Source organism: Haliaeetus albicilla, chromosome 14, assembly GCF_947461875.1.
Source record: "Haliaeetus albicilla chromosome 14, bHalAlb1.1, whole genome shotgun sequence".
Classification (NCBI taxonomy): Eukaryota; Metazoa; Chordata; class Aves; order Accipitriformes; family Accipitridae; genus Haliaeetus; species Haliaeetus albicilla.
The window spans coordinates 33541329-33556866 of NC_091496.1; the positions used below are offsets into that span (position 1 = coordinate 33541329).

Below are 15538 nucleotides of genomic sequence, written 5' to 3' on the forward strand. Positions count from 1 at the left end.
CACCTAGAAACAGAAGGAAAGAGACTATTCCGCTTTAGCTGCACGTAGTTTTCCCATCATATACCTTTGATTGTCTGTTACCTGTTGGCAGTTCAACCTGCCACTACTGTAATTTCTCTCTAAAATAAACAGCATTTAGGCTTTCTATATGTTTTAAACATATGTAAAGTGAGGCTTTACACCAGTCAAGAATGTGGTCTATCAGAAAGGCAACATACTAAAATGCCATAAATATGTATATGGTACGAGATTCAATGTCTCAAGAAACCAAAAGGCAAAGGATCACAAAGCTGCCAGAGTAAGTTCACAGATCATTTAAAGTCGTTTGTGTCCTTTTCACAAAACCATTTGGGTCTATGACTAAGGCTTTAGCTGCGATAAGGAAAAAATATACAGGCAGAAAACGAATTTCAAGCCAGCACGCACATATATTTGAAATTCACACACTGCAAATACATACGCTCAGAGGCATACATTGCAGCAGTGTTCCCATGGTGTGAGCTCTAACAGCAGAACAAAAATGACTAAGCGGACCCAGTGGTCTGATCAAGGAAGGAGACTTCTCTATTTCTAAATGCAAGTTAAGAAATGAAAATCCGTTTGCTCAGTAAGAACCGCTTTTACTATAAGAAAATCAGCAGCTGTCCTATGCTGTAGCAGGAAAAGTATCTCCAGTCCTGCAGGGCGCTGAAGACTTCCCAAGGGATACTGAGTGACTTCAGCCACCACTTAAACCCAAGTGTTTTCCTCCCTGTTATTTCCCCGATTCACATCAACAAAATAAAAAGGTTGGTGTGAAAATTTAAACTCTTATCTCTTTTTGCTAGGACTAAACTGGTTACCCGTTTAGGAAGTACGTATGCTCATAATTACAAAAAAGAGGGAACAACTTGAAAAAAAAAAAATTCTTCTACCCAGTTAATTTTTTTGTCCAGACGCTGGGAAAATATACAATAAAAAAACCACCTTACTCTTACAGACCTCTGATCCTGTTACCACTGAAGTCAAAGGGAGTTTTGACTTCCCTCAGCCCATCATAGCACAACGATGCCTCAACTCGGAACCGTACCCAAAAAATTACAGCTATTTTAGGACACGAACCCCACACAAATGGGTTGCCATTCTAAGCAATCACCCCCTTCACAGAGGGCTCTGCTCTGCAGCCACAAGCCCACAGATATTAAAAACCAGCATGTGTCAGGGTTTCTGAATGCATATGCCCATGTGTCTCCACATTAATGTCCATAGTGACACATGCTGGCTGTACTGGGGAAGAACACCGCTAGAGAGATCACCTTAAAAAAAAAAAAAAAAATACAACCCACCTTTGGCAAGTATTCGCTTCTGATAAACTATCTCATTAATGCAAACATGAAAAAGAAATTCCCTTTCCAGATCTTATCTCCCTTGAATTACAACTCTTCTGTATGGGAAACGCAGCCTCTTGCCTGTTGCACTAGAAATGCTTTCGGATCCCAGCTGAAACTCCTGGCACGACACGAGAAGCCAGCAATCAAGTCGCCCTATTTTAAAAACTACAGGCTGATGGGGAGATTTGCTCTTGCTTTACCAGATGTTGAGCCATATTCCTTGCTCTTGTTTAGTCATACTTCTAAGGAGCATTTCATCATCTTTCAGATAAGACACTTGCTTCTAAAGGCCATTTTTAGGCTTTTTTTTTTAATTAAGGTACAGTTTTTTTCCCCAAAAACGTTCTTGACTCCAGCTTCATTTAATGTATCAGTACGTTATTAAAGCGTAATTCAAAAATACACTGAAAATGAGCAAGTCTAGGCAATGTAACCTATGCCAATAAATTAAACTAGCCACTGAGAGTTATTTTACAGTCCTTTATGAATTACAATATAAGGAAGTTTAATTATTTTTTAACAAACCTCCTAAACATATTCTTGAAAGATGGAACAAGACTACTATTTTATTTCTGTTCCCGATACGAACAAAAAACAATCACAAGCCCTAAGAAAGACCAAAACTCACTCTTTGTTTCTGACGAGGGGTATGACACAGAAGCTCACGAGAGCCACTTTCCCTTCGTGAAAAAAAAGGGGGAATTCTTATTTTCAGCCACCTGCCTCACTCCTCTGGGGCATTTCATTTCAGCCTTTCGCTCGATTCACACGAAACTTTCAGTGAGCGTTTCCTTAGCTGGAACTGGGGTATGTTTAGCATTTCCCAAGTAAAGCAGAAGAGTGGGTGGTGCTATTATTCATCGCTGCACCCCACGACTCACAAAATAAGCCATCTGCCGTCCCCGTTCCTGCTGTACTTTAATTAAGCGTCTACCAGTCAAAGAAAAAAAAAAGGGGGGGGGGGAAGCGGGGGTGGAAGGAGAAGAAGAAGAGTGGAAGAAAAGCGGGCTGGAAGGGAAGAGAAACCCCCCAGGGTGCTTCTAGAGCCGGTAAACCTCTCGCTACGGTGGGGGCGACGGACGGACCCCCCCCCCCCCCGCCGTGTGCGGCGCAGGGGCCCGACCGAAGTTGAGAGGGGCCGGGGGAAGGAAAGGGAAGGGAAAAGAAGGGAAGGGAAGGGATGGGAAGGGGAAGGAAGGGAAGGGATGGGAAGGGGAAGGAAGGGAAGGGGGGGTACGGGGGACACGGGGCTGGGGGCGGCCGTACCTGGGAAGAGGAAAGCTTTGCTCCCGTTGTGCAGCCCCGGCACCTGGCGCACCCCCTCCGCGGAGCCTCCCAGCTGTAGCTCGGCCAGCACGTCGATCTGCAGCGAGGGGTCCACGCCAAAACCTGCGACTAGACCCACCAAGTGCCGTTACCCCCCCCCCCCCCCCAACACGGAGCCCGGTACCGCAACTTTCCGAGCAGCCCACCGCCCTCCTCCCACCCTTCCCAGCCGCGGAATCCCCGCACCTGCGGCCGCCCCGGGGGGACCGCGAAGCTTTTTTTTTTTTTTTTTTTTCTTCCCCCCCCCCCCCTCCCCAACCCCGGGTGCCCTCCCGGCGGGTCCGGCATCCACCTACCTGGCCCCAGGCAGAGGAGAAGGCAAAGCGTGCTCAAGAGGATGCCGGACTCCATGGTCCACCGATGCTCTCAGTCCATAATCCCCTTCCTCCGGCTGGTACGAGTGGGAAAAAAATTTAAAAAAAAAAAAAACCAAACCTTTCGGGGCAGAGGCTGGGCTCTCTCACCGGGAGGAGCGGACCCCCCGCCGCCCCGCAGCTCGCATCCCGGCGGGGGCCGAGCACACAAAGGCTTGGGCGGAGGGGATGGGAGGACGGGCAGCGCAGCCCTCCTCCGCCCGTGGGTAGACAATGAGTGGGGGGGGGACACACCACACACACGACACGGACACGCGGACACGGAGAACCTGCCGCTCCCGAGCGAGCGAGGCCGCGGCAGCCGGGATGCGGAGGCGGCGCGTCCGCGCCCGCCCCGCCGCCGCCAGGCACGGCCCCTCGGCTGGGGGGGGGGGGAAGAGCTGCTGCCCGGTTCCCCCCCCACCTTCTCCGCCCCGGGAACACCCGTCTCCTCCTCCCCCCAGGCGCCCACCGGTTTATGGAGAGGCCGAAGGAGCCGCCCACCGCCTCCGCCGGGCCGGGGAGGGAACGGGAGGGGGGTCCCGGGGGGACACACACACACACAGCCAAGCCTTGTGTCCCCCCCTCCCCAAGCCCACCCGTGCCGGGTTTTGCCCTTTGGGGGGATCGTCCGGCCGTGCGGAAGGGAAGGGTTGGCTCGGCGTGCCCGGGGAATGCCGTCGGAACCTCGGCCTGATGGCTGAGAGCGAATAAAAATAATTCGGGCAGTTGGGGAGGGGTGGGGGGGGTGAAGAAACCGGGCTGTTTTCAGGAGTTGCCGAAGGTGGGAGAGTGCCCAGCCGGTTGCCCTGTGGCGAGGGACGGCTTCCTCGGTTCCTTAACAAACCCTCCTCCCCCCCCAAACAGGTGACATTTCCGAGCCTTTACTCTGTGTGCCCATAAAGGGGGCTAAGAACAGCCTTATTCTTCCCTTTCACGGGCTCCCAACGTGCAAGGCAGAAATGTCTCGTTGCCAGTTTGTCAAATTCTGCGGAATAAAGGATTGGGGGTTTAAACTTTTTTTTTTTTTTTCCTAGTTTCACAGGCACGTCAGTAAGACCCTGATGTCAGCCGGTGATTCCAGTATTGTTTATTGACCTCCCCCAAATTCATCCTCTGTGATCTTTGCAAATAATAAAATCTTTACAAGTAACCTTTACAAATCTTTCCCAATAATAATTCCAAAGGAAGAGGGGATTTTTCCCCCTTTTTTTTTTATCCCCCAAAGATGACCACAGGAATCAATGGTAACTCTCCTTTCCAGGCCAGGTTAACCAACTGAGATCCTAAGCAATGTACAAAGCAAACACCTTCTTTCCTATTAAAAAAAAAAAGGGGGAGAGAGGACTGTCTAAAGATGAAAATGCAACCCGTCCCTCAACCCAAATCCACAGCACAGGCGTTGGAACGCCGTTCCAGTGTGCCCACCACCCGCATCACCCTAGGAAGAGCTACAGGCTTCTTCTCTAGGTGGCAGAGCCAGCAGAGCCCCGTGAGAGCTGCTTCGACGGCCACTTCCCATTGCAACGGGTCTGAAAACCAAACTGGGAATTCTGCTGCTGGTACCAGCTGTGTAACTGGTCACACGGTGTCCCTGGTGTTATAGCTTGCATAGGCGGAGGAGATAGTGACATCCCACCCTCATCCTAATCAGCCTAGCACCTCTTCTGCACCGAAGCGCTGTCTCCAGCCCGTTGGTGACGTGGAACGGTGCTTCCGAACCCACGGCGTCCGCTGGCTGCCAGGGCAGTCCAACGAATGATGCGTTTCCTTGGGGGAGTAAATGGACAACAGCCACGCGTCGGTGATTGTTTTCATGCTATTTCAATCACATTGGTTACAGATAACTGAACCAGAAGCAATTAATTTGAGTAGAAACAGGTTCAAAATCTAGAGCAATCACGGTGCCTAGTGAGCCCCCCCCCCCGCCAGTTGCATCAGGGACGCAGGTGAACAAGCCAAAAGAGGCAAACATCTGCCTTGAATCCTTTGCATCTGCCAGCAGCCACTGCCATCGGCCATTACTATGGGATGCCAGAGCGGAGTAGGTGTGTAAATCAGGTGGAGTCCACCCCTTTGATAATCCATTTCTCTCGATAGATCTCCGGGGAGTGACCGCTCATCTTCATGTCACAGACATGAAAAATCACTCAAAAAACCATCCAACTGCTTTATCTATTCCCTTTTATCTATCTGGAGCCCAGGGCAGACATCATGAGCATTACACAGAGCTGTGTTTCTGCCATGTGAGATGTCAATAGTGACATAATTCAGCTAACCAAGAAGTAAGTGAACAGCAAAACAAGAATTTCTACCGATACAAGGAATAAGATCTTGATTATTAGATCCTTCAAGTAGCTGGCTAAACCTAATACGTATTTCTACCCGTGGAATCACTTTCTGAGCTCTCATGAAACATACAGTTTCACAGTCTCGCTGGGCATGTCCCTTCTTAAATCTGGATGTTATGGAAATACCTAAAAGAAAATGTTTTTTACGCCTTCAGCTGGCTGGAATGCTCTTCCCTTTGATGGAAACCATGTCTTTTAGCCAAGACAACCACTTCATACTGAGGCTCACCATATTCTACTCCACACATGGCAAAGGGTGACAAACCTAAGAAAACGGTACAGCGTATACATATCTATAATAACCGTGCATTAGTGAAAGCATGATACTCCAGTGCTTTCGATACTAAGCAAGGTCTCTGTCTAAAGAAGCCCATTTCAGTTATTAACCTTTACATTTCCCAGCAATTTTCAAGGCTCTCCAGAGTCTAGAAGTCTCGGAAGTATCTTGGTATCTTTTTTTTTTTTTGTGTGAGCTGAGATAGTTCTGATCCCTACAAACGCTAAAGGCGGGATTACTCAAGGAAACATCTGTAGAAGACAAAGCTAATCTTTTGCATTGGCTATGGGACTTCTGTGACTTTCTTTAGAATACCACCTGGTCATAGGTATTACCACATCTACAGTGAAACAACCTTCTCTTGACAAAACCTCTAGGATGAAATGACATCCTGCAATTCCACACCAACGGACATGGCAACAGTACCACGCAATAGAGTTTGCCCAAGTATAAGTGAAGAGGCTTTCTGGGGAGCTGACCTTGGGCTCGGCCACCAAATCTCCTGGAAGGTCCCTGCCGGAGAGGCAGGTGAGCCTGCCGTGCTTCGGTCGCAGTAGCAGGAGAACGCTGCGTAACACAGCCTCGATGCTCTGTAATACAACTGACAGACTTACAACCATTATTCTGGTCATCAGTGTTTCATTTTCAGTGAGATTTTTGGATTAAATAGGTAGCATGATATTGATATCCCCCCCCCTCACCAAAACCCCTACTAGATCCTAAAAAGTAAGGAGGTCTTCTGAATAATGGCTAACATTCACAGCAATTTTCATGCCAAATGAAGAGTTAAGGGATGTGTTACAAGCTCCAAATTCATGAATGATTTCATTGCAAAGGGAATCTCATATTAATTACGCTCATATTAATTATATGCTAATAAACTGAACCGAGTCAAGCTCTTAAAGCATGCAGATGACAATCCTGCACTGGGAAAGCTTTACCTCTCTTACTGCAGCTTATCTGGGTCTATTTATTTTTAAAGAAAAACATGAATATTTTATTCACAGTAGTTTTACCCATGTATGCCTGTGCCGGAACCTGGAAAGTCCATGTGAAGTTAAGAACTACATAAGGAATTGTTACTGACCTACTTATAAAACACTGATGCAACTTTCTGTCTGAGAGTACAGAAAACAGTCTTCCTTATATTGCAAAACACACATAGTTGTTTACTCAACATTATAGTGCTCTAATGCAGCATTTCTACAGAAAAATATTTGTAAAACATGATGTTCCATAATTAATACTTTTTGAAGTGGAACAAGGAGAATGGTCTGTTGTCATAGAGAAGCAGCTTTTTAATTTGAGTAAATTTGATACTGCTGGGGATGAGGGCTTTTATTAGTTACAGTCAGGGAACATGCAGGCAAATTATGCTGCAGCAGTTTCTCTTAATACCTTTCAAGGTGGGCTTCCATCTGCACCTTTATATCATTACGATCCAGATTTTCCGTCTACAAAAACTGTTGGGTATAAAAAACGTACAGTTGTTGTGTGATGTGTAAAAATGCCGTGTGGGACTAAGGTGAGACCACCAAACTCATTTTCACTTGTTTTCTAAATGATGGCTTCAACAGCGAGGAACAAAGCTCAGACGCTGTTCTTGAATAAACCTCAGGTGTTTATTAGATAGTTTTTTCTTGCCAGCTTCCTGACCAGATCTAGGAACTTCTCCCGTGGCACCCTCTCCCTCCAACACACACGCACCTCTCTCTGTTTCTATAAAGCAGGCGATTTACTTTTGCTGCTTCGTTAGCCTCCCCACAGCTCCCCCCTCGCCCAGTCTCCTCTTCCCCAAACGCTTTCTGCCCTTCGGCAGCTCCGGCGCTTTCTCCCTTTCGCCCTTTCTCGCACACAAGCGTGCATGCACGCCCTCTCCCTTGCTCGTCCTCTCGTTGCAATTTGTCGGTCTTGCAGCCTCCCCGAGGTGAGAGCTGCTCTCCGTACCAGCATCCCGCACGCTGCAGCTTTCCCGTCTCAGAAACGCACTTCGGACCTGGAAAGCCTCGGAGGACTTGGGATGTGAATAGAGCACTTGGCAAAGACCCAGCAGAGACTGTCAAACTGACGGAGCTACACACCCGGCCGTGACAGTACCAGCCCCGTTCAAAAGCCTTGGCATCAAAGGCGTTCCTCTCAAGCACGCACCAGCCGAGCAGGCATCACCCATTTTAGTTACAGTTATGAATGTTTCATACAGATTTGATTATTGCCCCACTTGTAATAGCAAAAATTCCCTACCGTCAGAAAAGAGAGCTGGGAAACAAAGGCTGTAGCTATTTAAGGAACACACTTTACGTCTCTTAAAGTTTCACATCTGATTTTTTACATCTTCTGCGCTTGAGGCCACTTCGTGTCTCGCGCCTGAGGTTGCAGCTTTGGGAAGCGGACGGGCACAGTCGGCAGTGGAGAAGCAGCACTGGGAGCGGTGGAAAGTACAAGGTTGTTGTTACGGCCGCGTTCTTCTGAGCGCAGAAAGAGAAATGGAGGCAATTACATTAATGAGAGGTAAAGACAGAGGTAGAGATGAAGGTATTTTTCAGAAGTTTTCCCAAAGAGTCTTGTTTGATTCAAGGGCAAGGAAGAGAGGCTGGAAGTGCAGGCTCTGCTCTCTTTTTTCCCCAAATTCGAACTTAGAATCTTCGGAGTTGCAAGGTGCCCACGTTAACCTTGCTTGCTAGAGTCTTGTTTTTTATACTAGCTTTATTTTCTTCCTCCAAGAGGGTTCACATCCCTTTGATGTAAGGTAAAAGTGATAGACTGCCCTGCTGGCAGCCTTCACACATTATGATGCCTAAAAATGTCTTTTCACAGAAAATGTCAGCTAGGAGCGCTGGCGTTGTATTTGGCGTGTGGAACCATATGAAGTAAGAAGCGGATAGTTCATGATCAGGATTTAATTATCTCAGTTCTGTCAGTCCAGACTGCAATGACAATTAGGCAAGATTAGAGTTAAATTACCTTGACCTAAGTGTGCTCAGTGTTTTGATCATTTTGCCATCTGAAGTATTATCCCCTATTAAAAGATGGATTAGCATGTCCATCACAAATATTTATGATAACAAAGCTGGAGTGGAAAGACTTGAATCTGGTATGTTTTACTTTTGTCATAAAGAAAAAAAAATCTACGCAGCCCTCGCTGGAGCCAGACACTGGCTGGAGTGAGAGTCCCTGAAAGCCGGTGGGTGCTATTTTGTTCTTCTCCCACCGCCAAATGTGATACAGTAATTCCATCTGCAAGTACCAACGTGGAGAGAGGATTTCTCACAGTACAAGACTCCCTCCTGTAGAAAACAAAGAGAAAACAAAATACAGTAGTGGAGAATCAAATCAGAACAAATCCATACTTGACAGCAGAATTTGTTAATGACCTCAAGAGGCTCGATGACTTCTCCAGGCTTTATTTTCATTAAAAGCAGATGCCATTGTAGAGAACATGCTGTTCTCAGAGGTTTGACACCAATGTTAGGGGCTGACACTTACAGCTCGCTGTGGTGGTTGGAGTCAGTGGAGAGATTCCAGGCAACTTTGGATCAGGGACCAGATCCAGACCCCGTCCCCAGACCCCGCTCACTCGAAAAGAACAGCGGACACTTGTGGTACCGGGCTCTGCTTTCCTTCTCGTGGGCACAAACTGCCGTATCAATAAATTCCCCGAATCCAGCACAGATAATTTCAAAGAGATCCAGTCTGTCTGGTGTGTCATGAGTGGGACTGCAGTGGAACAGAATATTAATACCTGTCATACATCCGTTTAGTTTTCAGTTGAGCAAAGCCAGATTTTGGCTCCTGCGTTGTAGGGAGAGGAAGAAAACAGTTTAAAACGTGCTTGTGACCTCAAAGGTTCAAATTTAACAGTTCCTAGTATAGTCTAATTACTTCTGCAGTATCTGGAGAGAAAGTATCACAGGATCTCTTACACTGCCTGACAAATAATAGGCTTTTCAAACTTGATCTGTACAGCTTTCATACACAAAGGCGTATTTATTGGGCAAACTGGAATAGCTTCAATGATTCTATCAGTTTATCAGATAATTAAGAAGGCCTTTAAGTAGTGTAGCATTGTGTAGTAGCATTAACACATCATCAAACTCCAGTTCTTAAAGGACCTTGGATTTCTCCTGCCTAGAGAAAAAAACATAGAAGAAAGGCAACAGCCTGGGTGGTGAGGAGCGTGTCTACGCTTTGGTGTGGCCTCTTCTGCCAGGAGAACTGTGAAGTCCTGTTAGCTCAGATGCTGCGGTGCTGGGACACAGTAAGTGGCTTCTCGACCCGAGGAAGCAAGTTTGAAGAGCGTTGCACTCTGGCATGGTGAAATCTAGGGATTTCTGAACCCTGCTTTGTTGCCGAGACTAAACATGCCCAGGGCCAGTCTCGCCAAATCTTCCTGCAGCTGAAGGGAGACCTGACTTGCATCGTCAGGAAGAAGAAATGCATGCTGCGCCTCGGTCACGTTTCATTGGGTTAGTGCTACAGATGTAATTTAAAAAAAAAAAAAAAAATCCAAAGAGCTAGAACCAACACTCTGGTAATAAATTTGATCAGCAGTTCCAGAGTGTAAATGTACGCCCTGCATTTTAAAATTTGTATGACTTCAACATTGCTTTTTAAGCCAAAAAATTAAAATTCTCTGTGAATTAATACAGCTAAATCATTACAGGACATGATGCTAAATAAATTCCATTATTCACTTTTTTGAACAAACAAAAGGAGGAGAAAGATTTAGGCCCATATTTTCTTAATAATTAGCATCTGTAGACAAATTCTAACACATATCTTCTTAGATCCCACTCCTTGTCCCCTTAATAGCAAAAATGCACGTAGGGCTGGGAGGGCCAGGTTCAGGTACCTGCTTCATCTGATTACAGCGTATGCTTCATCCCGGCTTATCTCTATTGCTAGTAAGCATCCAGCTCTTGAGTTATTTCTAGCAGAAAATTATTTCACCACAAAATGCTTGATTAGTCCTAATCCAAGTGGTCTGTTTTTCAAAAGTCTGGGCATTAGACATTTCTCATGAACATCACTTGCAGTTTTACTCCTTACTTGTTCAAGCACATGTGCAAGCTAGAGATCCTGTATTTTAGCATACCTGCTTGGCTAGGGGAGTTAGGCTGTTAATGGGGACAGATGGCAGTCACTAGCTTCGGTACCTAACCACTGACGGAAAAACAATTTTAGAAGCTGGGAATTCCTTGCATTCTTGGTTTTGAATTCTAGCAACAGTGTAACCTTGAGAAAGAAATTAAACATCTAAAATAACATCAGTGCTTTCTTCTTGGTTGGGGAGGAGGATTCAGGAGCCAGGCATGCTAAACCACAAGTGTTTAAGTTACAGAAAGGTACATACGAGGTACAGGAGGGTTACTGATGGCTGAGAAACCAGTACCAAGTTGGGAAGAAATGAAGCAATTGTGAATAAGTAACTTTTATTAGACGGGAATATCAAAAGATATTCAGTGACGATTAGGTTTTTTAGAGGAGGATAAAGGTAGGAGTTAAAGCACCTAAACCATCAGGTCATGTAGGAGAAACTGACTGTTGGCACACAAATTCTAGATCCTCGAAAAACCAATCCAGTGCTGTAAACACACCTGTGGATCAAAATGATTCAGCATGAAGAAATACTATGTGTAATGGAGTTCATTAGCTTAGTAACAACAGGGCTTGGTGCAGAGAGTAGGGTCCCAAGTACAATAATTACGATGAGAATAATTGTGATATCCCTATTTACATGAGCATTTCCCTTGAAGCTGATAGAATTACAAGCATGGATGATTGAAGTCATATTCAGGCTAAATAATTTAAGTAAAATATCAGCATTTTTACAATAAAATATCAGCATTTAAAACAGGGCTTTTTCTTCCAGAGAAATAATTGTTTTTTAAAAATGTGATTCATAACTTCAGAGTGGAAGCTATTTATAACCTGTGCTTTAGCAGATCTCCACAGTTCAGAACAAAGAAACAAGGGAAGGCAGAGGATAATTAAATGGTAAAATTCAAGGCTTAATTTTGATCCCCAAAGCATCTTTCAGAAATGGATACCCAGTTAAAGCAATGCAAATAAATGGAAGATTTGGCAGGCAAGATACAACTCATACAGTTAGACGAAGTTCAGAAAGTACATAAAAACAGTCCACCGCATGACGACAAATAAGTGATGCAAGTAAATCACATACGGAAAGCTGACTGTTACATGTAGGCTTACTAGACTGCTAAGTGTAAAGGAAGAAAGCACAGGGTGAGAAAAGATTGCAGTGAAGGTAAATGATTTATTGGGGTGTCAGAAAAGAAGGGCTGGGGGTGAATCTTTAGTCTGAAGTTACATGTGATGATGTGAAAGCCCTGTCGGATAAAAGATATTAAAAATATCCGTGGTGTAACAACTCCAGAAATATATGTTCCAATAATTCATGGTACCAAATGGAATTCATCGGAGATTCTGAGGAAATCCTAAGAATGAAGCACAATTTCAGCCTACCATAATTTATCGTTAAAGATACGTAATTCATCATCAAAACAGCCACTCTGCTGGATAACTGGCAAATGGCCAACACTGTAGCAATCTTTAAAACAGCTCTTAAGACTGACCCTCAGAACTGAAATCTAGAGAATCTTAATTCATTAATGGGGAAAATAGTTGAGAAAATCATTTTAAATAGTTATAAAACACCTACAGGTGATATGTAGGAAAGAGAGAAGAAATCAGGATGAACAAATTGCAAGTCAGCACAGATCAGCAGAGATAAATTGATACACTTATCAGTGAGGATAAATTGTGCTTTCCTAACCTGTTCAAATGTTATAAATCGTTAGCAAAATATTGACTAAAAGAGAATCACGGGATATGCATTTACAGAGACATTTGATAATATCATTCACGTGAGGCTTTTAAGGAAACTCGGTACCCCTGGGGTAGGAGATAAGGTCTTTGTTATGGGTTAAAGAGAGAGAAAAGGATGGGGATGAACGGCAGACGGCTGGGATGGAAAAGGTGGCAAGAGTGCGATGCCACAGGGACTGTACCGGAGGATCACTGCTAGGATTAATTCCACTCTTTCTCCGGCCCCATCTATTTATTAATGACCAGGAAGAGAGGGAATACAATGAGATGGCAAAACTGCTGACAACACAAAGCTGTTAAATTAGATAAAACTAAGGTGTCTGTAAATAACTCCTGGGACTTGTTGCAAAGCTAGCAACAGGAAAGGAAATGATGTTCAGCATAAGCAACTGCAGAGATATGGCCATAAAACAAACTGCTTAAACTGCTTATACTCATTAATGGGGTCTGAATGAATTATGGGGGAGACTTGCTGATTTGCATTTGGGAGAGGAGAGCTACTACATTTTGTTGCTTATTTACAACTGGAGGGATTATTTTAAAATAGCAGCTAGTACAAAGTATTTTCTGTTCGTCTATTTAAATTGTTTGGGTTTCATTTTATCTGAACCCTTCCTAATCTCTGAGTAGTGCTCAATACATCCAGTGACATACCACCGCTGAGAAGGGCAGTGTCTGCCTCTCTCTTCAGAGCTGAGAAATCTTGGCAAGCAGATGGCTCTGAACGGTGGGGCCAGCTAAGCAGTCTGTCATAGCCTCATTCCTTCACCCAGTGTCAGAGCCAGAGGACTCCTGCTGCGGGAGCTTTTATATCTCTTCATAAAAAAGACCGACGACATGCTAAAGATAGCCTCTGCTTACACGGGGCGAGCCGAACTGTGCGCAGAGGAAAATGAACAGCCTGTCCTTATTGGAAGATATTTTTCACAGATTACAGTGCTGATGGGAGGGGGTTTGCTGAAAGCTCCCGTTGGCCGATCCACCAAAGCGTCTCCTTTCCTTCTTCTGACCCCAAGTGGCTCCGGAAAACATGAAAGGCAGAAGGAAGAAGGGGAAAATGCCAGGGGTGCCCCGAAAACCTCACACTGGGCTCGAACCTCTTTTTTTCCTTGCACCGGTGTAAAAGCGGAGTAGCCTCAGCAATAGGGCTGGGAGAGAGAGCAGCGTGCGGGTGGAGCGGCCCTTAGGTACCACGCTGTCGTTGCCGGTACCCAGCCCCAATGTGGATGCTGCCGGCATCTCCATCGCTCCCGCTCAGCCCTGTGGGTCAGTTCAGCCCCGAGCAGGTGAAGAGGATGATAGAGCCGAGAGGCACGGGCTGGTTTCCCAGGACTACGAGAAGACTCCACGTGCTTGCCTTAATACCCTACCGTAGCCAACCTCTAGTGAATGAAAGGGAGGTAAATGTTGCCTCTTCCCCATGACGAACTTATACATCAGCGGAAAGGGGAATTCGCTTCTTCACCTGTGCAGGTGACTGGAATATCCCTGAGGGGATGGGAATAACTCAGTAAGGACAACATAAACACAGAGCAGCAAACCTCAGATGAAAGCTTTGGTGGGGGAGGGAGGAAAATAAAGAGCACACAACACAGAAATGGTAATGACTGCTACCCCGTCTGACCTTCCCTACTCGTACATACCTGCCTTTCTCTGCATTTCTTACAGTTTAATTCATCTTTTGAGCGCAGGTGAGCAGAAACTCATATGATCTTCTGAGCCCAATGCCTTTTACCCTGCTGCTAATTCCTTCTGCTGCAAATTCTAGCCAGGTACATTTTGGAGCATCATTAGCTGTTTTCACAGCCATATCACACAGAGGGGCTCATGGCCATCCTATGGTCAATCAGTTTGTTCATCTCTCCTTCCTCCGGTTCATGAAGCCCTTTCCTACAGCAAAAGTTCTGGTGATTAGTCTTCAAGGGCATGATTTTGCACTTTGGATTATTAAATTTCATGCTGTTTCTATTCTGCTGTTCCACAAGGTCATCTAATTTTTCCTGCATAATAATCAAGTCTTCTCTGGTCTGTATTAGCTGTACGTACCAGCTTTGTGTCATGTGCAGATTTTGTAAACGCACGTCTAGTTCTTGCACCAAGGTCACGAAGGAAAACATCAAACCAGCCTGGGCCCAAGGCTGCCCTCACAAGGAACGTAACTATCGCTCTCTACTCCTGTAATCCAGCAACCTCCTCTGTTCTACAATGTCAGAATTAATCGTCTGTCATCTCTTACTCAAATATGAGTTCCTGTGAGGCACACCCTGTCTCAACACTTTCCTTAAATCTAGATAGATTCAGTCCACTTTTTATTTGCTTTTTCCTTTATTCCCTAAAATCTTTTCTGGGGTTCATATAGGACAAAATGCAGCTGAGCTGTGATTATCTATATCTCCCTCCTCCACTCTTTTTTCTTTTTTTTTTTTGCTCATGCTATGAAGCAGCATGTTTCTCCCTGGAGGTGGCAGGAGGAGAAGTGCCAGCAGAAGACAAGAACTTTGCCAGCATCTCCTGGGGAGCAGGTGAAGTGTCAGGATTAGAGAGAAGTAATGTCTGGAATATCACCCAGTCCTACTTTTGGTTTGGGTTTGTTTTGGTTTTTTTTTCATTAAATCTTTAATAGGCTTAACAAACATGCAGGTTCAATAGTATTGGGAGCATTTCTTTCAAAGACTGTGAGAGACTCTCAAAGAAGGGAAAGAGTGTTCAAAAAAATCTCCCAGTACTGGCGAGGACTCTATATAGATCCTGCCTGTCCTTGCAGCTTTTCCAAAAGAAATGAATGCTGGGGCTCGGAGGGGAGAGTTCTTGGGAAAGGCAGGGCTGAAGGCCAGGCCATGCCAGAAGTGGGGTAAAACTGCTGCCCGAGGCTGGACTTAGAGAGCAGAGAGAGCAGGACTGCTGAGCAACAACAACGCATAGGCTCATCCACCAAAAAATGAGCAGGAGCAGCTCAAAGGGACCAGCTCCCACGTCCATCAGCTTCCCAGCTGGACGAGGGAGTTCCAAATACAT

General features: G+C 45.5%; 1 protein-coding gene across 1 annotated transcript in view; it reads right to left on the minus strand.

Moving 5' to 3' along the window:
• The window catches only part of NELL2 (neural EGFL like 2), a 154051-nt gene extending 150622 nt beyond the window's left edge, over window positions 1-3429 (minus strand). Inside the window, exons 1-2 of the mRNA XM_069802231.1 lie at window positions 2993-3429; window positions 2637-2765 (exon numbers count right to left, since the gene is read on the minus strand). Of these exons, the coding sequence (XP_069658332.1) occupies window positions 2637-2765; window positions 2993-3047 (184 nt within the window). The 5' untranslated portion in view covers window positions 3048-3429. The remainder of the gene's footprint in view (window positions 1-2636; window positions 2766-2992) is intronic.
• Window positions 3430-15538: the final 12109 nt, after the last annotated feature.